The sequence below is a fragment of the Chrysemys picta genome, chromosome 9, assembly GCF_011386835.1.
Source record: "Chrysemys picta bellii isolate R12L10 chromosome 9, ASM1138683v2, whole genome shotgun sequence".
NCBI classification, from domain to species: domain Eukaryota; kingdom Metazoa; phylum Chordata; order Testudines; family Emydidae; genus Chrysemys; species Chrysemys picta.
The window spans coordinates 51109106-51132295 of NC_088799.1; the positions used below are offsets into that span (position 1 = coordinate 51109106).

At 50.5% G+C, this 23190-nt stretch overlaps 2 protein-coding genes across 3 annotated transcripts in view; one reads left to right on the forward strand and one right to left on the reverse strand.

Moving 5' to 3' along the window:
* Window positions 1-18456, forward strand: PROCR (protein C receptor). Of its 2 annotated transcripts, XM_005303664.4 has the most exons (5): window positions 1-222; window positions 776-1027; window positions 1753-1992; window positions 3601-3882; window positions 4178-18456. In XM_005303664.4, the coding sequence occupies exons 2-5, from the start codon at window positions 973-975 to the stop codon at window positions 4336-4338; spliced, it is 738 nt and encodes a 245-aa protein (XP_005303721.2). In that variant the 5' UTR covers window positions 1-222; window positions 776-972; the 3' UTR covers window positions 4339-18456. The 2 variants fall into 2 exon arrangements, with proteins under 2 accessions (XP_005303721.2, XP_042709378.2); XM_042853444.2 differs by lacking the exon at window positions 1-222 and having other exon boundaries at window positions 750-1027.
* DNAJB11 (DnaJ heat shock protein family (Hsp40) member B11) overlaps window positions 14408-23190 on the reverse strand; it is a 23814-nt gene continuing 15031 nt past the window's right edge. The window contains exons 8-10 of the mRNA XM_005303663.5: window positions 21596-21707; window positions 21039-21198; window positions 14408-14787 (exon numbers count right to left, since the gene is read on the reverse strand). Of these exons, the coding sequence (XP_005303720.1) occupies window positions 14723-14787; window positions 21039-21198; window positions 21596-21707 (337 nt within the window). The 3' untranslated portion in view covers window positions 14408-14722. The remainder of the gene's footprint in view (window positions 14788-21038; window positions 21199-21595; window positions 21708-23190) is intronic.

Genomic DNA, 23190 nt, shown 5'->3' on the forward strand with positions numbered 1-23190 from the left:
CTCCTGGGGATGGCTCCTGAGCCAGCCAGCTCCGTGGTGCTCCGCACAGAGCCAGAGCATGGCCAGGATTCAAGCACGGAGCAGACTTCTCCGTCCTCTCTGGAGAAGGCCATCCAGGGATCACTGTGCAGTTCATAGCCAGCCCACGTGCCCACCCCGGTGCCTCACATCCCCTTGGAGGGTCCATAGCCAGTCTACAAAGAGGGAAACTGAAGCACAGAGGTGAGTGACTTGCCCAAGATCACACAAGGAGTCAGCAGCCATGGTGGGCATAGAACCCAGGAGTCCTGCCTGCCAGTCCCCCTGCTCTAACTCATTAGTCCACACTCCCCATCACATCTTGGAGCTGAACCCAGGAGTCCTGCCTCTGTCAATCACCCCAATGTGAGCCTGGGAGTGGAATCCAGGGGTCCTGACTCCCAGCCCACTCTTCAGCCTATCAGAGCTTGGCCTGGCAGCTGGGGTTAACAAACACTCCCCCCTGCAGGAGAAGGTGCTGGGTGGGAGCTGGTACATCATGTTTGCTGGGGCCCCATTTCACTCATTATATATGTTCCGGGGGGTCTCCAGAGCTCAGGGCCCCGGAATACTTCCTCCCCTTTTGCATCAGCCCTGGGTATGTGAGCTCCAGGGTCCAGCCCAGCCACATTGCAGGGACAGCAGAGGGGAGCCAGGCCCTGGGCTGGCAGAGAAGGCGTGTCAGCAGCTGCAGAAATGGAACAGAGCTGCAATAACAGAGCTGGACTAACATTCCCGCCCTCTTCCTCCCTGCTAGCCCCAGCTCCCTCCCACAGCCCTGATTGCTCCACAGCACTGCCGCTGCATTCACATCCCTTGCACAGCTTGGCACAGAGGCGTAGGGCACGGGGCCCCTGCCATTGCTCTGCCAGGCTCCAGGACCCCGCAACTCCTCCATCAAGGGCACCAGGCTAGAACAGAGCCGTGACTGGGCCCCCCAGCCAGCCTGCGGGAATGCTGCTACTTCTGCTCCTTGTCGGTACTCTCTGCCACCAGGGAGATGGGGCAGGTAAGAGGGGTCCCCAGCACCCCTAGGCAGGGCTCTTACACCTTGCGGGAGCTGCAGAGCCACCGGGTCCCGAGCGGCTCTGAGGGCTTAGCCATGGAGACAACCCCTCGCTCTGATCAGCCCAGCTGAGAGAGAGAGTGTGATTTCCAGTGGTGTGGCCGAGGGATGGGATGGGGTCTCAGGCCAGGGTTCCCCCTGCAGAGACTGTAACAGCCCCCATCTCCCTCCAACCTCTGTGACATGGGGAAGTGGCAGGTCCCTTCCCAGCTTAAATGCTTTTCCTGCACTTGAAGCACCACCGGAAAGGCTGGTGCCGGCCAGTCTGAAACGGCTTCGCAAGGAGATACCAGCGGTGCTAGCATGTCTGAGAGACTGGCAGTGCTGGGGTAGGGGGGGAGAGGGAGAACAGGATCCCCTGAGGGGGGAGGTGGGCAGGGAAACCCCGCAATGAGTGAAGCATGGCAGGGAAATCCCAGCATCTGCTGAGCCCTCTTGCAGGAATTACCTGTGGGCTTTTCTTTCCCATGCATGGCTGAGTGCGGGCAAGCCCGAGCAGCTGGCCAGTGGGCCAGCAGGTGAGGCTGGGGGCTTGCTGCAGTGATGGAGGAATGCCCTCTGGAAGGGAGGGCTTTGTGTGGCAGGAAGCCCAAAGTCAGCTGTCCAGGGGATGTGGTTGGCCCAGTGCCCTCCGACTCTCTGATTCTCTGGGTGTCTGTCCCTCCCAGCCCTGCACACCTTCACCATGATTCAGCTCTCCCACCTCCCGAACAACAGCACCATTGAATTTTGGGGGAATGCCACTCTGAACGGTGTACTGGCCCACAGCCTGCAGGGCTTCAATGCCAGCCAGCTGCTCCCGCTGGAGCCCCCGGCACAGTGGCAGGAGATGGAGCGCAGCCTGCAGACTTACTTAAAGACCTTCCATGCCTTCGTGCAGGTGATCACCAAGGAGAGGCAGGTGCAGTGTGAGTACCGGAGCGGGAGCGGCGCTGGGGACATGGGCCCCTCTGACACCTGGCGCTGGTGACATGGCTTGGGGGGTGGCAGCAAAGTGGAAAAAACAGAGTTTGCATCAGCTGGATGGCACAGGGGGGCATGCATGGTGTTTGCCACCCATAGATGGGCCAGCCAGGCAGGGTGCTGCGCTGCCCCCACCCCCCGGGTGCTGTGTGTAACGTGAGGGCAGGGAGGTGCAGCGGGGGCGAGGGTGTTATGCTTTACCAGGATTGCTAGGCAAATGCTTTTCAACTAATTGTTTTGGTTGAAAAATGCATTGGTTTCGAGCCAACTCAATCCCTTTTGAAACAATCTTTTCCCCTGCATTGTTTGATTCCACAAGCAAATTGGTTTTGGTTCAGATTAGGGTTACCATATTTTGAGTGTCCAAAAGGAGGACACTCCACAGGGCCCCGGCCCTGCCCCCAGCCCTGCCCACGCCCCAACTCCACCCCTTCCCCTGCTTCCCGCGAACATTTGATTCGCGGGAAGCCTGAAGCAGGCAGCAGGTAAGCTGGGGGTGGGTGTGGGGGAGGAGGCGCGGCCCAGTCTGCGCCCCCCCAACCGAGCGGCTCCCTCTGGCGGCTGGCCCCGGCCCCAGCCCCAGCGTCTCCAGCCTGGCTCGGCTCGGGCCCTGGGGTGCTGGCCCCGGGCCAGCCCCCGGTCGAGCACCCCCAGGCCAGCACCGCCAGCCCCCGGCCCAGCCCCGGCCCCCGGGCCAGCACCCCCGGCCCAGCACTGCCGGCCCCCGCCTGATCCCCGGCCCAGCACCCAGCGGCGCCGGCCCCTCCCTGTTTTCCTGGACATGTTCGGCTTTTTGGGATTTCCCCCCCGGACGGGGATTTGAGGCCCAAAAAGCCGGACATGTCCGGGAAAATCCGGATGTACGGTAACCCTAGTTCAGATTGAACCAGATTTTTTGTCACAATTTTCAGCTTGGCCCTATTCCCTGCTCAGCCCCCCAGGGGCTGCCATAGCCTATCAACAGCAGTGACTTAGATCTTAGCCAAAAGGAAACAGCCAGGTGGCCCAGAGTCAAGTCTCTGTGAGCGAGCGCTGTGTGTGTCTCCTGGCTCCAGACTGCGCCCACTCGGCGAACAAAATGGCAGCTGCCACCTAGCTTTCCCGGGAACTCTGAGAGTACCATGAAAGGGGAACAGACACATCAGTTACCTGGCAGTGTGTGGCACCGGCTGGGGTAGGGAAGCAGAGAGAGTAGGTATGGGGGCGTGGGGATGGCAGTGGGGAATGAGAAGGGAAGGAGGAGGGTAGAGGGATCAGGCCAAGGGAGAGAAAAAGGGTAAAGGAGATTGAGTGAGGGACAGATCTGGGGAGCGCAAAGGGAGTGGGGGTGGGATCGGGGGAAAGAAGTGAGGAGATGGGGAGATGGGGCTGAGCCCAGGGAGCACATAGCAGTGAGGAGGGTGCTGCTGACTGCCCCCCATCTGCCCGAGGGTTGCTCTGGCAAAACAAGGAAGGGTTGGGGTGCTCCCCCATGACCCCTCCTTCCATGTGCCCTCCTGACCCCTGTGTCTGGGCCATGCCAGCCTGACCCCTCCGGCTCTGCCCCCTCACAGACCCCCTGCACTTGCGCTGCAAGCTGGGCTGCCAGCTCTCCCCTGATGGCGCCTCTCACAGCTTCTACGAGGTGGCATTCAATGGAGATGACTTCCTGAGCTTCCGGGCGGCCAATGCCAGCTGGGTGCTACCGGGAAACAAGAAGGAGGACGAGCTGGCCACATTCACTCATGCCCAGGTGAGCCGGTACTCAGAGACCACCTCCGAGCTGCAGTCCTTCCTGGAGACGACGTGTGTGGAGTTCGTGAGGCGGCACAGCAAGATGAATGGCGCCAGGATCAGTAAGTGAGGGGGGACCATCGGGCATGGGTTTCCCAGGGGTGCTGTGTAGGGAGGGCACTGTAGCCCAGCAATCCCTGCGCCAGCCCATGCTGGCACCAGGACCCTCTGCCCAGCAGCAGGAATACAAACCCCCTACGACACTGGCAGTGGCTCCCTTCGGGCCCCCAGCCCAGGGAAAATGGAGGGAACATGGGAATGGAACCTGGATCAGTCCCATGCACCAGACCCGGCACCCACTGCGCATGGCCCCTGAGAGCGAAGCCCGGCTCTGAGCCCGTTCCTCTTGTCTTGCAGAACGACAGCACAGGCGCTCGCACACCCTTCTGGCTCTGGGCATCACCTTGGGAGCCATCGCCCTGGCAGCCTTGGCCGTCGGAGTCTTCTTCTGCACGGGAGGGCGGAGTAGTGGTACCGGAGGAGGTCATGCCCCAGCCAGCCTTCACTGTGCAGTGTGACGGGGGGCTCGGCAGCTGCCGCCCCCGGCAAGGGGAGGGGAACGCTGCTCAGTCCCCACGGCTGATCAGCTCTGCGTGTGGATCACTGCCCCTAAAGTACCAGCTCCTCAGCTATGTGCCAGACATGGGGCAGCATCCGTCCACAGCTCCTACCACACCCTGTTCTTGTAGCCACCCCTAGCCCCCGCCAGTTGCCGTCTGGCTGCCCTCTCCCATTCCCCGCCTGTCCCTACAGGGGAACTCAGGGCCCTGAGCAGTGACTCAGATACCAAGTAGCCCTCCTAGGGCCACGGCAGGATTAGCCCTTTGTCCATCCTTGGGGGGCTTTGCCCAGCCCTGGTTTGGAATGTTCCCAGCGAGGGCTTCAGTCCTTCTGGGTCAGGAGATGTGGTTGGAGACGCGGCCACAACCTTTGCATGGTCTGGGGTGAGGGCTGTTACATTGACATAGATTTCTGGTGGGGGGCAGGGAAGCTGCCCATTCTGGGCCAGAAATGGGGAGGGTGGCATGGCATGGGGGCATCTCAGCACCCAGGCCAGTTAAGGCTGAGCTGAGAAGGAGCAGGTCTGACCATGCCAGAGAGGAAGCCAACACACTCCCAGGGGCAAACCTGGCATCACCCAGCCAGGAGGGGCAAGCTCAGGCACTAGCGCTGGGTGAGGAGGGGGGCAGCTGGAACATCAACCAGCCCCTCCCCTTTGGTGGCTGGGGAGAGCCATGCCCGACTCATAGGCAAGGCCTCACAGACGCTCCCAGTGCTTTTCCTTTGACTGGGCGAGGGCACGGGGGTGGTGGTTGCAAGCAGTGGCGCTGGGCGTGGCCATCTGGGTGCCGGTGTGCCTGGGCCCTGGCACTGTTGGCGCTCAGCCTGGTCAGGGATGGTTCAGTCTGTGATCTATTAGTCTAAATCTGGTGCTGTGCATCCGAAGGGGGCTGTGTGAACAGCTAACAATTTCTTCGCACCGCCTGGGGATGGCCATAAATCAGCTCAGGAGCCCACCTGCCCCCTTGCCAACCAGAGAGCGGTTCTGCCATACAAAGAGAGGATTCAATTGTTTGGAGGAACCACGTTGAGGCCATGCAGCTCAGTGAACCTGCTGGATGAAGACATGCAGGATTCCACATCCCCAGGGGTCAAAAAACAGGGTTGCCAACCCTTCACGATTGGCCTGGAGTCTCCAGGAATGAAAGATGAATCTAATTAAAGATTACGTCATGTGAAGAAACCTCCAGGAATACATCCAACTAGGGTGACCAGACATCCCGATTTAATCGGGACTTTCCCGATATTTCCTTGTTTGTCCCGTGTCCCGACCAATGTTAGGTCGGGATACGGGACAAACAAGCAAATACTCCGGAGCCCGGAAGTGCTCGCGCCCCCTCGCCCCTGCCCCGACTCCGCCCCCTGCTTCCCCCATTGGCTCCCTCCCCGAATCCCCGCCTCTTCCCCAGGCTCGCCATTCCTCCTCCCTCCAGCGCTTGTGGAGGGAGGCCCGGGAGACACAGGGGAAGCGCGGGGCCGGGGTGAGTGAGAGTCCGGCCTGGCCCCGAGTGCAGGCAGGGTGGTAGGGAGAGTAGGGGGGCTGCCCAGCTGGCGCAATCCCGCGGTGGTCCCGGGCCGGAGGCATTGGCAGTCCAGTTCCCCTGCGGGACCCGAGCAGGACGGGGGGGCTGGGGCCTGCTGCCCCCACTCGGGGGCCGCCGCGGGATTGCACCAGCTGGGCAGCAGCCCAGACGCTGCTGGGCACAGCATGCGCGCTGCTAGGTCCCCGCAGCAGGCCTGGGCTCGGGGGGTTCGGGCCCGGGCGCCAGAGCTGCAGCCGCCGAGCTTCGCCATCGGCCGCTTCCTCCCTCCACGGCAGTGGGAGCTGCAGCAGCAGCTGCTCCCGAGTCCTGCTGCCCGGGGGTGGGAGGAGGGGAGAACAGCCACCGCCTGGCCCCGTGGGCCACCCCCCTACTCTCCCTACCGCCCGACTGAGTCCTACTTGCACTCGGGGCCAGGCCAGACTCTCACTCACCCCGGCCCCATGCTTCCCCTGCATCTCCCGGGCCTCCCTCCAGCGCTTGTGGAGAAAGGGGTGTGTGTGTGTGGTTTTTTTTTGTTGCCCTGCCCCCTCCCGCCACACGCCTCCGCCCCCCCGCGTCCCGATATTTGACTTGGGTGATCTGGTCACCCTATGTCCAACCAAAATTAGGAACCCTAAAAAGCACGAGTCAGGCTGCAAAAAACTCTAATAAATGCTGGATTCGTCTCATTTCTCTAAGAGGTGCATGTGTGGTCATGTTTTCAAGTGGGTCCCTGCAACCATGTGATCTTGAACCTTCCTTTTTTCAAATGAAAACTGGGCTCTCACACAACCTCTGGATTCCAGGGGTGAAGAGGGGAGTTAGGAAAAACACCAGGTCTTGCAAGGCTACCAATGAAACCATAAGACTGGGCAACACGGGGGTTGTATGTTTGTTACACTGCAGTTAGAATCATAGAATCATAGAATATGAGGGTTGGAAGGGACCTCAGAAAGTCATCTAGTCCAAGCCCCTGCTCAAAGCAGGACCAATCCCCAACTAAATCATCCCAGCCAGGGCTTTGTCAAGCCTGACCTTAAAAACCTCTAAGGAAGGAGATTCCACCACCTCCCTAGGTAACCCATTCCAGTGCTTCACCACCCTCCTTGTGAAAAAGTATTTCCTAATATCCAACCTAAACCTCCCCCACTGCAACTTGAGACCATTACTCCTTGTTCTGTCATCTGCTACCACTGAGAACAGTCTAGATCCATCCTCTTTGGAACCCCCTTTCAGGTAGTTGAAAGCAACTACAAAATCCCCCCATTCTTCTCTTCTGCAGACTAAACAATCCCAGTTCCCTCAGCCTCTCCTCATATGTCATGTGCTCCAGCTCCCTAATCATTTTTGTTGCCCTCCGCTGGACTCTTTCCAATTTTTCCACATCCTTCTTGTAGTGTGGGGCCCAAAACTGGACACAGTACTCCAGATGAGGCCTCACCAACGTCGAATAGAGGGGAATAATCACGTCCCTCGATCTGCTAGCAGTGCCCCTACTTATATAGCCCAAAATGCCGTTAGCCTTCTTGGCAACGAGGGCACACTGTCGACTCATATCCAGCTTCTCGTCCACTGTAACCCCTAGGTCCTTTTCTGCAGAACTGCTTCCATGAGTTTTCAAAGGACTCTGCACTTGTCCTTGTTGAACTTCATCAGGTTTCTTTTGGCCCAATACTCTAATTTGTCTAGGTCCCTCTGTATCCCATCCCTACCCTCCAGCGTATCTACCACTCCTCCCAGTTTAGTGTCATCTGCAAACTTGCTGAGAGTGCAGTCCACGCCATCCTCCAGATCATTAATGAAGATATTGAACAAAACTGGCCCCAGGACCGACCCTTGGGGCACTCCACTTGAAACCGGCTGCCAACTAGACATGGAGCCATTGATCACTACCTGTTGAGCCCGACGATCTAGCCAGCTTTCTATCCACCTTATAGTCCATTCATCCAGCCATACTTCTTTAACTTGCTGGCAAGAATACTGTGGGAGACTGTATCAAAAGCTTTGCTAAAGTCAAGGAATAACACATCCACTGCTTTCCCCTCATCCACAGAGCCAGTTATCTCCTCATAGAAGGCAATTAGGTTAGTCAGGCATGACTTGCCCTTGGTGAATCCATGCTGACTGTTCCTGATCACTTTCCTCTCCTCTAAGTGCTTCAGAATTGATTCCTTGAGGACCTGCTTCATGATTTTTCCAGGGACTGAGGTGAGGCTGACTAGCTTGTAGTCCCCCAGAACCTCCTTCTTCCCTTTTTTAAAGATGGGCACTACATTAGCCTTTTTTCAGTCATCCGGGACCTGCCCCGGTCGCCATGAGTTTTCAAAGATAATGGCCAATGGCTCTGCAATCACATCCGCCAACTCCTTTAGCACCCTCGGATGCAGCGCATCTGGCCCCATGGACTTGTGCTCGTCCAGTTTTTCTAAATAGTCCCGAATCACTTCTTTCTCCACAGAGGGCTGGTCACCTCCTCCCCTTGCTGTGCTGCCCAGTGCAGCAGTCTGGGAGCTGACCTTGTTTGTGAAGACAGATGCAAAAAAAGCATTGAGTACATTAGCTTTTTCCACATCCTCTATCACTAGGTTGCCTCCCTCATTCAGTAAGGGGCCCCCACTTTCCTTGACTTTCTTCTTGTTGCTAACATCCCTGAAGAAACCCTTCTTGTTACTCTTAATATCTCTTGCTAGCTGTAACTCCAAGGGCTGGTCCACACTAACCCCCCACTTTGAACTAAGATACGCAACTTCAGCTAAGTCGAACTATCATAGTTCGAACTTACCGCGGGTCCACACGCGGCAGGCAGGCTCCCCCGTCGACTCCGCGTACTCCTCTCGCGGAGCAGAAGTACCGGCGTCGACGGCGAGCACTTCTGGGATCGATCCCAGGAGATAGATTGCTTACCGCCAGACCCGGAGGTAAGTATAGACGTACCCCAAGTGTGATTTGGCCTTCCTGATTTCACTCCTGCATGTCTGAGCAATATTTTTATACTCCTCCCTGGTCATTTGTCCAATCTTGCACTTCTTGTAAGCTTCTTTTTTGCGTTTAAGATCAGCAAGGATTTCACTGTTACTTTAACTGTGATTCTAAAGGAGAGAGGAGTGACTCCTTTGGGAAATGTAAATGTTCCGGCCAAGATTTAAAATACAATAGAAGCACCATGTCCCAGTTTGTTCCCAATTCATTGCACAGTTTGGATAATTCAATTTTATGGGACTTGTTCATGCTTTCCATCTGCCCTCCAGCTTGAGGGTGGAAGGGGATGTGTAACGGTAGGGGAATACCAGCCCATGTACCCACACTTTGGTACATTTGTCTGATGAAAGCTGGCCCATTATCAGAGTCAATACAGTGTGGTAAACTCCATTTAGGAAAGATTTCTATTAACAACACTTTTGCAGCTACCAGACTACTCTCTTTCCACCCATTTCCTGAAGCTACCTACAATTACAAACATAAATCTATTCTTCCTAGGTGTGGTGGGCAAGGGTCCCACAAAACCCACCTGCAAGCGCTGTAAGGGACCCTTTAAAGCCTGATGCATTAATTCTCCTCGCCTTTTCCTTCTAGCAAGGTCTTGTTTTGCACATGTTAAATAACTATGAATATGGACATTCAAATCCTCTTTCATTCCAGGCCACCAGCTCATCTTTTTAAGTTTCTCCAATGCCTCTTCGAATTTCAGCTGTCCCCCCACAACAGAACCATGTATCCATCCCAAAGGGAGGTGTTGCATTTGCTAAGATTGCTAAAACCCATTAATTGTTTGGTTTTGACATAATTAAGCTTTGTTCTTTTTTCCATAGAATGCCCTGCCACTTTGAGGGGCATTCTACAATCCATTGCTGTACCAACTCAACTTTTGCCTGAATGTCCTGTAATAATAGCAATCCTTCCTGGTTGTTTTCATCATTTTTTTGTTCTTGTTTTGCTTGTGCCTGGGTGGTTATTGCCACTGGCACAGCTTCCAATATTGTACCAGTGATTGCTGCTTCTTTGCAAGCTTATCTGCCTGTTCATTCCCCCATTGTAATGGACCTTTTCCTTTATGTGATTTTATTTTAACCAGTCTGAACTTATTAAAATTGGCTGCCAATTCTTCCATTCATTGCCAAAGGATCGTATGTTTAATTTAAGATCCATCAATTCCTGTAAAAGTCATAGTTTTCCACCATGGAAGATAAATGGTGGCACCTTTATAAACATAATCTAATCTGAATCAGTTCCAATAATTATTTCAGTTTGTTTTTCATTCTCTCCAACACTTCTACAACTGCTGACATCTGTGGACTGTGTCCCTCCCTTCTCTAGCTTATATTGAAAGGATTTACGTATTTGCCTGTCTCCTGATCCTGTAATTCACTTTCCTTCTTTATAATATAAGCTACATGCACAAGACAGATTGTTTTCCCATTTACCTGATCAACAGGAGTTGTCGTAAAGACAGCGTGTGCTTTAGATTCCTCCTGGGGCTCTGAAAGAACCATACAGATATTTCAGGTTCTTTCAGGGTGAGCAATTGGACATTTTCGGTCATGAGAGCAAAGACCAATTGTACAGCCTTATCCACTCACATGCCCTTTTAATAAATTTTCCTGACTTAGTAGTTTTCCCAGAGCATGGCGGCTTTTAACAATTACTTTACTTGCTCCGATAGTTCCCTGGGCTTTCTGTCGTGTCCAGTAAGCAGCAAGAGCAGTTTGCTCACAGATTCCCAGTTAGCTTTCTGGAACTGTCAGTGCTCTGCTATAGTACGCAACAAGTCTTTGTTGGGGGCAGCCAAAGCAGATGCTTCCATTAACCCTTTTCAAGCTTTCCCATGAACTAGTTGTTTCTTCTGTCCAGATCCATTGCAGCCTTTTAAGCACCTCATACAAGGGTCCTGCTTTTTCTGCATATCCCACCATAAAGTCTCAGCCCCCAACAGGACTGCAAGTATTTAGTATCCACTGGTAGTGGAAGGTTACACTTCACTCTCTCCTTATCTACTGATCTCCCTGAGTCTATTTCCCAGATACTGCACTTCTCTGTTTGACCTGGGCTTTAGAAGGGTTAGGTTTCAAGGTGTGTGCTTGGCAGCAACCCAGTAACTACTGCACTAACCCTTCATGCTCTTCTTCAGTTTCACTTACTATCAAGATCTCATCCACCTACTGAACTCTCTTTCCCCTTTGCAACAATCCTCCTTTTCCCAACATACTCCTCCCAGCAGCATGGAATATTGTGGGTGCATTGCAATACCCCATAGGCAAAACATTCCAGCAATATTGAGTGCCCTGGAACACAATGTTGCAGCGGGTGGGTAGCATTGGTGGCAGAGATAAAGTGCACATGGAAACAGGCTTCCCTGTAGGACAGTGAAAAATCCCGATGTGAAATCTGTCAGAAATGGGTCTAACATACTGTCCCTGAGTGTGGGCAAAACCAGTCTTGAATGAACAACCATCCCCATCCCCCAGGAAAAGGGGTAACCGTTTCTGGCGAAATGAGGTTTGCACTGCCTGAGTCCAGTGGAATGAGGGGCACCAGGATAGATGAAAGAGGGGGACTTAAATTTGTGGGAAGATTAACTCAGATCATGTTGAGAGCCCATTGTCTGATGTGGATTTTTTTTTTTTTTTTTAAAAGATGGCTTGGAAGGCTTGGGGTTTTATTTACTCCTCTTTGGTTTCAGAGCTGCTGTCAAGGGAGCTGGAGTTCAGGATAACACCCACTACCAGGCCTGGCTAAGGACCTTCCTGGAACAATTTGGGCCAACCAACAAAATGCCCAAACCCTGATTACCATAGAAGTTTGAAAGGGGGCAGTGGTTGGGGTCCTGCACCTTGAATTCTTCCTGCCTCTCTGACTTAACAGTCTTTCAGAGAGACTCCTGGATGCCGTATTTCCCCCCACTCAGAACAGGGAAAACCCAGCCAAGGAGCTCTGGCTTCCTGCTTCCAAAACTTCTGCTGCTGAATTTCTGCCCAACAGGTCCAGGCTGCCGGTACTGGTGCTGGCATTATGCAGCTAGGCCATGTGCAGGAGCCTGCAGCAGCTCAGAAGCCCTGGCCCTGCCAGGGGGCACTGAGAAGAAAACAATCAGTGCACACAATGGAGAAGTGCCTGCCTGGAAACAGAGTGTGGAGAGGCCCAGTGGAACTGCCTGCCACTTCCAGTGGAGGGGTCACGCAGGGGAATTAGTGAGGTTGGCAGATCTCTGCATAGCTCCACCATCTGTCACTATACTGTGCACTTGCCCTCAGTGTGTGGCCACCAACTTTTGCAGGTGGCCACACTGACACTTTCCTAAAATACTTCATTAAGTTTAGGAAAACCAGATAAATATGCTCATATACACATCCACATCATTGTAATTATTTACATAGGTTTGTCTTTTTTGCAGATTCAATAATAAAAATAATGCTGTGAAAAGTGACAGGTGTATGTTCGTTAATATCACTTTTCATAGCACATTTAGTAGCTAGCTGGGAGGCTGTGATACGAGATACTAATACTAATCACGTATCACAGCCTCCCACCTAGCTAGTAAGTCTGCTGGGAAAAGTGATACTTGTATGTTTGTTAATATCACTTTTCTCAGCAAGCCCCAGGACAAATTAAGCCCTGAAAAGGGGGTGGGGGGAGGGGAGGAAGAGAAGGCAGTGGGGGCCCAGGGCGATGGGGTGCGTGGGGAGCCTGCACAGCTGGAGCCGGGAGCCAGCACATGCTGCTGTGTGGTCAGAGCCAGGGGCTGCGCAGCTGAAGCCTGGTGTTGGGAGCCCACTGCTGCTCAGCCGGCAGCAGGGGTCAGCACCCAGGGCTGGCTCCCGTCACATAGCGGCAGGAGCCTGGGACCAATGGACAGAGCCAGGGGGTGCCTGAAGTCCCACAGCCTGGCTCCCAAAGTCCCGCTGGGCTGAAGCCTGAGCCTCGCCCCCAATGTAGACGGAGAGCTCACCTTGGTCCTGCAACATTGTGCTCCACCTGTCTCTAGAGGCACTGCAGGGCAGCGCATCCAGGAGCAACAGGGAGGGAGGGGGAGAGCTGGATACTTTGCCCCCCTTTCTTCCCCATCACTGCCCAGAAGGTTGTTGTGGCCACACAAAAAGCCCCTGGTGGCCACATTTGAGAAATGCTGCACTACAGAGAGCAAAAACAGAGGTGCCTCTATGATTGGAAGATGGCAAGGAAAAACCTAGTTGCAACAGATCCCAGAGCAGCAGGTGGGAGAAACAGCATTTCATTCTGCTGTTGTCTAACACCACAGAGAGGACCGGAAAGGAGCAGGACAGAGGAGAGGGGCACTGAGCTCCCCCAAGTGCTTTATGTTTGTACTACTCAGGATATATTTAAGAAAACTAAACTTGAATTCTCCCAACTCTTCTGCCTCTAGCAAGAAGCTCCCAAAGTCTCACACACAGGGCTACAGTGCAGAGAGGGGTGGAGAGTGTTGGCTTTTCAGGGGAGAGGAAAGCAGCACTGCAAAAGTGTGCATGTACGTTCTGCTCTGCTGCTCAGTCTCTGCCATGCTCCCAAAGTAAGGGTCAGCACTAGCCCCAGCAGAGCAGAGGAAAGGAGGGGGCAGTTGCCCACAGGTGGGAATAGCTGGTTGCCATTTCTCACCCTTTACCTGCATGGAATGAAGTAGCACACAGCCAGTTTCTCCAGCTGGATGTGCTTCAAGGCTTTTTCAGCTATGGCTTCCCAGTGTGCTGGAACGCACAATGGCACACCCCCATGGGCAGCCTCACGGAGGACACCAGAAAGGGCCTGAGAAACCTATCCCAGCCGAGCAGCACAGCCCTCCTCTCCAGCGAAGAGAGGTGCAGAGCTATAGCCTGTATTAGCTGTCAGATGTAGCACAGCTTGTAGGTCACACACCTATTTTCATTAGGACAGAGCCTTCTTTAGAGACCAAGTGCTTGCAGCTACAATAGAGCCAGTTCTACTTAGATGCATAGCCAGTCAATTGCCATTAAACTTTGAGCAGTTTCATTACAGTGCTCCCCGCTGCTCCTGTTCTCTTGGAGGACTAAGTGCAGGGGATACCGAACTATTCCAACCAAGCCTGTGTGTGCAAAGAGATGGGGGAGTGGGAAGAATTCCTAACAGCGTTCTAGACCAGTCACAGGAAGAGACGGGTTATTTTTTTTAGAGCTCTATAAAGTGAAGAAAGGGCAAGGTGATAGCTGATATTTTCAAAGACCAGACTCAGTTCTGGCTTGAAACTTTGTGTGAATGTTGCGGGCAAAAGACTATTTTTGGCATTAAGAAAGTCAGAAGAGGCCATCTTCACCACCTCCATAACTCCATCCGATGGCTCCATAGCCACTCCCAAGACCCTCACTCAGTTCACTTCTAATAGAAACTGACCTCTTTCAGTGGAGTTGTGTGTTCTGAAAGAATACGGCCCATTAGACTCTGTGGGGAGGGGCTGAGAATGAGAGGAAATGTTAGGGGAAGATCAATGTGAGAGACACACAAAGAGAAACGAGGAAAATACATTGAGAGGGTCAAGAAAAGTAACATCAAAATATATTTAAAAACCAGAATTTCCAATTTGCACCGAGTTTAACACTCCCCTGCCCCCATTTTCTTTGCTCAGGGGCTTTGCTCACTGCTCCACTACCGGGAACTCTATAGGCAGCACCAGTTATGCCCTGAAAAAGGAAATATTTTCCTTAAGCCATCTGACCACCTTCACCATTTGCAAAAATCTGCTTGAACCATTGCTCCACCCTCCCTCCTTTTCGTTCTACAATGGGCAGAAGAAGACTGCAGATAAATATCACTGATTTCACTTTTCATTTGCAATCAAGTCCAATTTGTTGTGTTAGTATCCCTGCAGTCCATTGTACACCTTCTGCACAGATCCTTGTTTCAACAGCTGTTTGAGACCTACAAGAGAAAAGGAACAGTTATCACACAGCGTGAAAGACCCCCACAATATTTACATATCTGACTTGACACAGAAACCACTTGGGCACCCCAGCTGGCACATCTGAGCAATGGAATACAAACATCTGGCAGTCCAACTATCTCACTGGACAGTTAAACAGAAGGGCTGTACAAGTCCATTTCAGCTAATCCTGCACTCTCACAAGGAGAGGTGGCGCTAAGTGGATAATGCTGTTATATTAAAGCCTTCTTACACATCCTCCCACAACACAGGATAGACTGAAACACAAAAGGGCTGGGACCCAATGAGACAGTCACCTCTGCTACAAACTAAGCAAGGCAGCAGATGGGAGTGGGGTGGAGACAAAAAAGAGGCAGCTAGAGGAGATGCTCAAGATTCTCCTACACATACTACTTAACACACCACCCTGAGATCCTACTGGCCTGGGAGAAAAGTTGAGCCCAGGATACATTCTCTGGCCTTCTGTGTTGCTGGAACAATCCACTTAGTCTAGCATTTTACTGGGTGTTTTCTTTATGTGTTAATATTGATACCACACTTAGTAAAGCCATGTTTAAGACTATTTCAATGGATTATTTTGAAGTTGTATTCTGATGTCCTGTCTATATCCACGTCTTGTCTGAAAGTGAGGGCAGGGATCTGATTGGCTGGCATGGGGTGTCAGATGCCCTGGTTAGCACTCGCAACACCATATCGCACCTACTTGGGTCACTGTATTAAGGGAAAGACAGACCCACCCACATCTCCTCCACTTAGTGGCCTAGGCTGCAAGACATGGGTGGGAGCAGGAGAGACAGGAAAGAGTGTGTACAGTTCTGCTGGTCTGAAGCTCAGCTTCCTGGTATGACAGCAGTGGAAATGCTACTTCACTTAGACTTTTAACCTTGTGTAGTGCTCCACGTTGCTTGCTCCCCTCTGAACAGTCCAGCCTGCTCCTTCAACTGCACGGGAATTAAAGCTCCAAAATAGTAATAAAACCAATTCAAAGAGAAGCAATATAAGTATAGAGCTCAGGTGTAAGCATAGGAACTCTCTAGAAAGTAATCTCTGGCCGGGAGGTGGCAGAGAATCTGGTCAAAGGGACATCAGAGAAGCAGAACGTTTTCCCATCTTTAGAGAGACCCTCTGGCAGGATTCTCACTGCTGGAGCAAAAGAAGCTCATGAGACGCCTCAAATGAAAGTGCACTTAACATTACAAACAGCAGGGCCAGTGACCAAGAATGAGAAAAGGAAGGAATTTTTTCCCTCGCTAGATAAACAGAAAAGTACAGGACTAAGTATTTCTTGAATATTTAGGCAGCACAGCTGCCATTCAAACAGTCAATTTATGTCGTCGATCCCCGAATGACTACAGTAGCCCAGGGGAGACATGGGTTGATCTTCTGACATTCTCCAGAGTGGTGTCCATCGTCAGTCATCTGAGAACACGAAGCCCCAGCCAGTGCAGTTACGCTACAACTACCGCCACATATCTTGCTCAACCATGCAGCACTGACACCAGCCCAAAAGACACAACATTGGTAGTGCTGTTCCCTCCAACAAATCAGACCCTGTGGTGGTAGGGAAGTATCCTAGAGTTCCTATGAGCAGAGAGATCCAGCCTGCACAGTCAGCCACCCTTACTGGAGGACAGGAGAAGTGCCACTGAGTGCTCTGTGGCAGCCTTGCATAGGACAGTGTCCAGGCAAGGTTGGCAAGGACAACTGGTAACCAAAAAGCACCATCACCCCCCCTGCTTCCAGTGCACTAATACAGGAGAGGGAAATCCAGGGCTCTTGATGGAGACGTAATGGCCTCTCCTGCCTTCGTCTCTTTAGTGAAGGCTCCACCTCCTTAGATGGGCTGGAATGCAATGCCACTGCCTTCAAGTGCTATATGTGAGATGGGGCTGACACTTGGAGGATCTCTGCTTTGGGGGAGATGTACCATGCATTCTAGATGAGAACTGCCCTACAAGACTCCGTTGCAGGCCGTAGTGTGCACTAGTACCAAGTCTCAGCACCCAGTCTTCATTGACTCAGGATTTATTCTGCAGGGCATTTTGCACCACCCTTGTGCCAAACCAACAGAATCTCTCTCTCCAGGAGGGGTTGGATTGAATTCCCATCCCCATGCTTTTTTAGTGTGGAGTGACATTTGCAAGCATTCTTCATGTCCCTGCGCATTGTGACCCAAATCCTGGTCAGGGACATCGCTTTGCTACACTGACAGCAGCCTTTCTTCCTCCTCTGACATATACGCCAAAGAGAAAGAGGGGCCCTGAAAGCCCAGCACAGATCAGAGCAAGCAACAACGCACTGGAGACAAGGCTCCTGGGGAAAACAGCAAGACACCTGGACAGAGAGCCAAAGCTGCAGCACACACCCAAAAAAGTGATGGAGAGCATGAGGCAGAGACCTCACACTTTTAAAATCAGGACTGAAAGGATGCTGGTGCAGCAGCTGTCAGGAGCTCCCCCACGGACTAGTCAAGAAGGAAGCAACTGGAATATTCTGAAGGCAGCATTTCTACACTCTGATGGTGGCACATGACACCACTAAGGGGCTGGCTTCCACTCTACAAACTCTGGAAGATTCAGTTCTGCCATTCTCACACTAGGAGGCAGATACCCAGGAGGGAGATTCCTGGCAGACAGTATCTTCAGAAAATGTGTATGGTGGCCTTGAGCAAGCCCAAAGGTAGTCCAGATGCTTCCCTCTATGCTGCTTTGGAAGTGGGAGAAGAAAGAGTCTCTCCTTGAGCATCCATACGCAACTGTGCCAGGATCCAATTTCTTCCCGTTAGTGGCAGAACGTGGTTTCCATCATCCCGGCTAGAGAGATATGTGGAAGAGGAGATCCTGTTTGCTGCTGCCTGGAGTACAGGAGCAACGCCTACCACAGGTGCCGGGGGAGGGGGTGGTAGGGAGGTCCTTCTAGCAGTGGTTCAGAAGCTGTGAAGAAGTGGGGGCTAAAGATGATGCTTCTCTGTCCTGCCCCCAACTTTATGAGCGCTACCTGACTTGCCAGTCACCACCCTCAATTTAGCTCAGACATTCACCCTCTAAAGAGGATTAAGTTGCAGCAAACTAAGTCCACTTTACTCCTGTGTGAGCATCACGTGGTGGGGGTTAATGGGCTAGAACACTGGTCTACAATTTTTGAGAAGTCGTCTGCTTCAGAGATAAAATGTGCTATTTATTATGTATTTTGATGTGCTGAATTCAAATATGACAATTAAAACAACTGATTGGCTACTGTTTCTAAGATATTTAAGTTTTTACATTTTCTGTTTATGTATATTATGTAGATCGAGTTTTAATCAAAATTGTAAACCTAGGTCTTTTCATGTGTTTATGGTTGCTTTACATGATAATATTTCACCTGTCCTGTTTATGTAACACTTTAAAAATCAGCAAAAGGGTTATATAAATAAAAATTATGAAACAAAAGGCAAAAAACTATTATGTACATAGTTTAGTCCTATTCAGTGTCTACTCGGCACTTCTTGGCTTGTCTCTTGTATTCATTAAACGGAGCATCTCTTGTCACTGTCCAGCAATAGTCTGCAAGCATTGATGGGCTCCATTTGCCCTGATAGCGTTTCTCCATTGTTGCAATGTCCTGGTGAAATCGCTCGCTGTGCTCGTCGCTCACTGCTCCGCAGTTCGGTGGGAAAAAAAAATCTAGATGAAAGTTCAAAAAATGTATCTTTAGTGACATGTTGCAACCAAGGCTTTTGTATGCCTTGAGGAGGTTTTCCACCAACAACCTGTAGTTGTCTGCCTTGTTGTTTCCGAGAACATTTATTCCCACTAACTGGAAGGCTTTCCATGCCGTCTTTTCCTTGCCACGCAGTGCATGGTCAAATGCATCATCTCGAAGAAGTTCACGAATCTGAGGACCAACAAAGACACCTTCCTTTATCTTAGCTTCACTTAACCTTGGAAATTTTCCACGGAGGTACTTGAAAGCTGCTTGTGTTTTGTCAATGGCCTTGACAAAGTTCTTCATCAGACCCAGCTTGATGTGTAAGGGTGGTAACAAAATCTTCCTTGATTCAACAAGTGGTGGATGCTGAACACTTTTCCTCCCAGGCTCCAATGACTGTCGGAGTGGCCAATCTTTCTTGATGTAGTGGGAATCTCTTGCACGACTATCCCATTCGCAGAGAAAACAGCAGAACTTTGTGTATCCAGTCTGCAGACCAAGCAAGAGAGCAACAACCTTCAAATCGCCACAAAGCTGCCACTGATGTTGGTCATAGTTTATGCACCTCAAAAGTTGTTTCACATTGTCATAGGTTTCCTTCATATGGACTGCATGACCAACTGGAATTGATGGCAAAACATTGCCATTATGCAGTAAAACAGCTTTAAGACTCGTCTTCGATGAATCAATGAACAGTCTCCACTCATCTGGATTATGAACAATGTTGAGGGCTGCCATCACACCATTGATGTTGTTGCAGGCTACAAGATCACCTTCCATGAAGAAGAATGGGACAAGATCCTTTTGACGGTCACGGAACATGGAAAGCCCAACATCATCTGCCAGGAAATTCCACTGCTGTAATCTGGAGCCCAATAGCTCTGCCTTACTCTTGGGTAGTTCCAAATCCCTGACAAGGTCATTCAGTTCACCTTGTGTTATGAGGGGTGGTTCAGAGGAGGAGGATGGGAGAAAAGGTGGGTCCTGTGACACTGATGGTTCAGGACCAGAAGTTTCATCCTCTTCCTCGTCTGACTCAAGTCAGAATGATTCTGGTGCCTCAGGAACCAGCAGTCCTTCTCCGTGGGGTACTGGGCGTAAAGCTGATGGAATGTTTGGATAATGCACAGTCCATTTTTTCTTCTTTGACACACCTTTCCCAACTGGAGGCACCATGCAGAAGTAACAATTGCTGGTGTGATCTGTTGGCTTTCTCCAAATCATTGGCACTGCAAAAGGCATAGATTTCCTTTTCCTGTTCAACCACTGGCGAAGATTTGTTGCACAAGTGTTGCAGCATATGTGTGGGGCCCACCTCTTGTCCTGATCTCCAATTTTGCAGCCAAAATAAAGGTGATAGGCTTTCTTAACCATAGTGGTTATACTGCGCTTTTGTGATGCAAAAGTCACTTCACCACAAACATAGCAGAAGTTATCTGCACTGTTCACACAAGTACGAGTCATCTCTGCTCACTTTGGCTAAACAGAAATGTGTCCCTTTGCAAAATCAAACACTGACAAATAAGAGAGCACGACACTATATGATTTCCAGAGCTGATATAGGGCAATTTGTTCAGCAGAGTGATGTAAGCTTCGTTATGATTGCATCATCCATGACTTCTAGGAATAACATGATGCAATTCATATCATGTATGATGCAATACCAGCTTCAGATTGCATCATTCATTGTTTTGCCTAAAAAGCAAGTACTGTCCAAACCCAGTCATAGATTTAGTCATAGAACCAGTCAAAGATGTATTTTAGTCTTTTCTGGTTTAAATTGAGATCCCTTCCCTTTATAACTCACTTATCCTCCGCCATTCCCAAGTCAAGGGTCGTATATACTGACCCAATAGCATATCTTGAAAACTAGAGCCAATCAACAATTTTAAGCATCATTTTCGTTCTCAGTGACCCAGAATTAGTAAAGTTTGACTACATTTATTTCAGAAGCATTTTGGCTGTAGAGCAGTGTAATTTATGCACGTCGATTTCATAGTGTTAGCGGATTTTCCTTAACTTTCCTGAGCATTCCTGTGTAGGCTTGGCCTATGTGCTTAGGGTAAGGAGAGGTGAGGAGAAAGCATCTATTTCCTGATGCAGCAGAGTAGCTTCCACCTTAACATCAGAGCAATACCCAACTCCAAAGAGAAGTGGAGGCAGATGCTGGGAAACTGTGCTGTTAAGTCTGAGCAGGGCTAAGTCCAGTTCTAACCCATCTCCAACAAGGGTGCAATCAGTCCCTTGGATGGGAGCTTTGAAGCAGCTCCAGATTTGTCAATGTTATACAAATATCAGACCAGTGGTTCATCTAATCTAATCTGGTAGCCTTCCAAGTACAGCAACTGAAACCAGATGATTCAGAGGAAAGAAGAAATTGCCCACAGTACACCTAGCCAATTATATTATGCTGTATGCAGCGGTGGGGGAGAGAATTCCTTCCTGATCCCTGCAGGCGGTTATCTTAAAATCACATGACAAAGCTCTAGCATTGTTCAGAAAATTGTGAGATGTTGTGGTAGGTTTTTAAAGCACAAACCTTCCCGCTGTTCGTCTGTCAGCTGCTCTTTGGGGAAGTCCACATCAAAAGTAATGATTAGTGAGCCTTTGATGTTGTTGTTATCGAAGTTTGGAAGACCTTCTCCTTTTTTCCACAGTTTGGCCCCAGGTTTTGTGATTTTATCCCGGGCAACATGAACCTACAAAGCAAGGGAAATTTGAGAACAGTGTTAGTATCCTATTATCCTAAATTTCCTTTACGGCAATACTAGAAAGGCATGCTCAATACTGAATCTGCCACAAAGCCAGTAATATTCAGTGCCAGGACATGTAAGAGCACTGACACAGAGCTTAGGATAACATATGCCAGCACGTGCCCTCTAGCCTGGAGGCTAATCAGGGGCAGTGTCCTCACTTGTAGCTTCTGGAGCAGACTCCAGATAGTCAAAATGGGTCTTTTTTTAATCTCTGGATGAGACAAGATTGTTTACGGCCAACAGCTGCAACCAGGAGTGGACAAGTCCCTGGGGGGCACAGAGAAATCATTACTGAAATAATTTTGCTTGTAGAGAACATGAAAATAAACTCTTGCCTCACCTTGTGCCCATCTAAATGGGCAATATCAATTTCAAAGCCTATCAGTGCCTCGACCAGCGAGATAGTGATGTTTGTATACAAATCATCTCCTCTTCTTTCGAAGACTGGGTGCCTGTGAACAGAGCAGAGGAACTTGAACCATTGACCTCTCTCCCAACCTCTTCTGCAAAAGTCAGTACTAGAGTTGAGCAAAATTGTTTTGGGAAATAGTAAAGTCACAGAAATATGCATTTTTCATGGCACTGAAACAATGAATGAGTTCAGGTTGAATTCAACAAATGGCTTTGGCTGAAAAAGAACTGAGAATAAAAATGTCAAAGATGTTGTTTCAATTTGACATTTGAAATGTTTCATTTCAACCTGAACAAACCTTCTCAATTTTTCATTTTGGTGAGAAAGATTCAGAATCAGTTCAAAAGGAACCGATTTTGTTTTTTTAATATTTCCATTCAGGCACAGAACTGAAAAATCAATTATTCGGGACCTCTAGGTTACTTGCCTCCCTCCATTTATGAAAAGGCTTGGAGAATTCACATAAATCTCAGAAGAATGGAGAAGACATTTATAAGTCTGATTCAGCTTCCTTTTCCTGCGCTAGGGGAAATGCATTACGAAGAATCTTGCCCTCTGAACTGAAAGGAGTGGAGAGGTGTGATAGGCATACTCCAGCCCCCGCATACTCCAAGTGTCCCTCTGCAGTGTCCAGCCCCATATCCATTGGACACTCATAGAATTACCAGGCCTGCTGATCCCAAAGGAACAGTTCACTGTTGCTTACTACTTACACCTTAGAACACAGCTCCATGTAACATACAACAGAGAAAGCAAGTGTAACCAAGGCTGGTGGAAGGCACAGTGGGGCTGTAGACAGGCTGCTGGGGTCAGAGCTGCTGACCCAGGGCTGTCTAGCACATAGAAACTCAGGGTGCGACCTGCATGCAGGTAGCTGCTTGTCAGCATCCCAGGCTGGGAGCTACAGTGGTAAAGCACTGTAAGGCAGCCAGGGTTGCAGGGCAAGTGGTGACAACCCCTCACTGGTCTGGATTGCACTCCGCACTGTCTTATACATACCTAACTTCTCACATATTTGTCATACATACATCTCACAATGGTTATAATGACCAGTGCGACACTGGCTTTCATTAGAGACCTTCCATTACATTCTCTAGTGAACGAATATGTAGATCACAGATGAGGGGATCCCTGTAACCCTTATGCACCGTGACCTTTGACAGTTGGCACAAAGAGGGACCTGGGACACAAGAGCTGTGTCAAACAGTCCCACATGACTCATTCAGCAGCTTCCTTTTTCCTGTTCTAGTGATGTGTATTACTAAGAATCTTTCCATTCACAGGGCAAGAGGTGGAGAGGAGTGCCAAAGTACCATGTGATTCATCCAGCAGCTACCATCTAATCTTAGATTTTGGGCCAAACAAAGCAAAAGGGAAGCATCCTCTGAACAGCTGGCAATAATCTCAAAATATTCCAACTCCCTTAACATATGACACTCTGCTTTGCCGAGTCCTGCCTCCAGCTCTCTATCAAAACCATTAGAGGATTGGCTCTCTCGCCTGATGCTGCTGATGGGTAACAG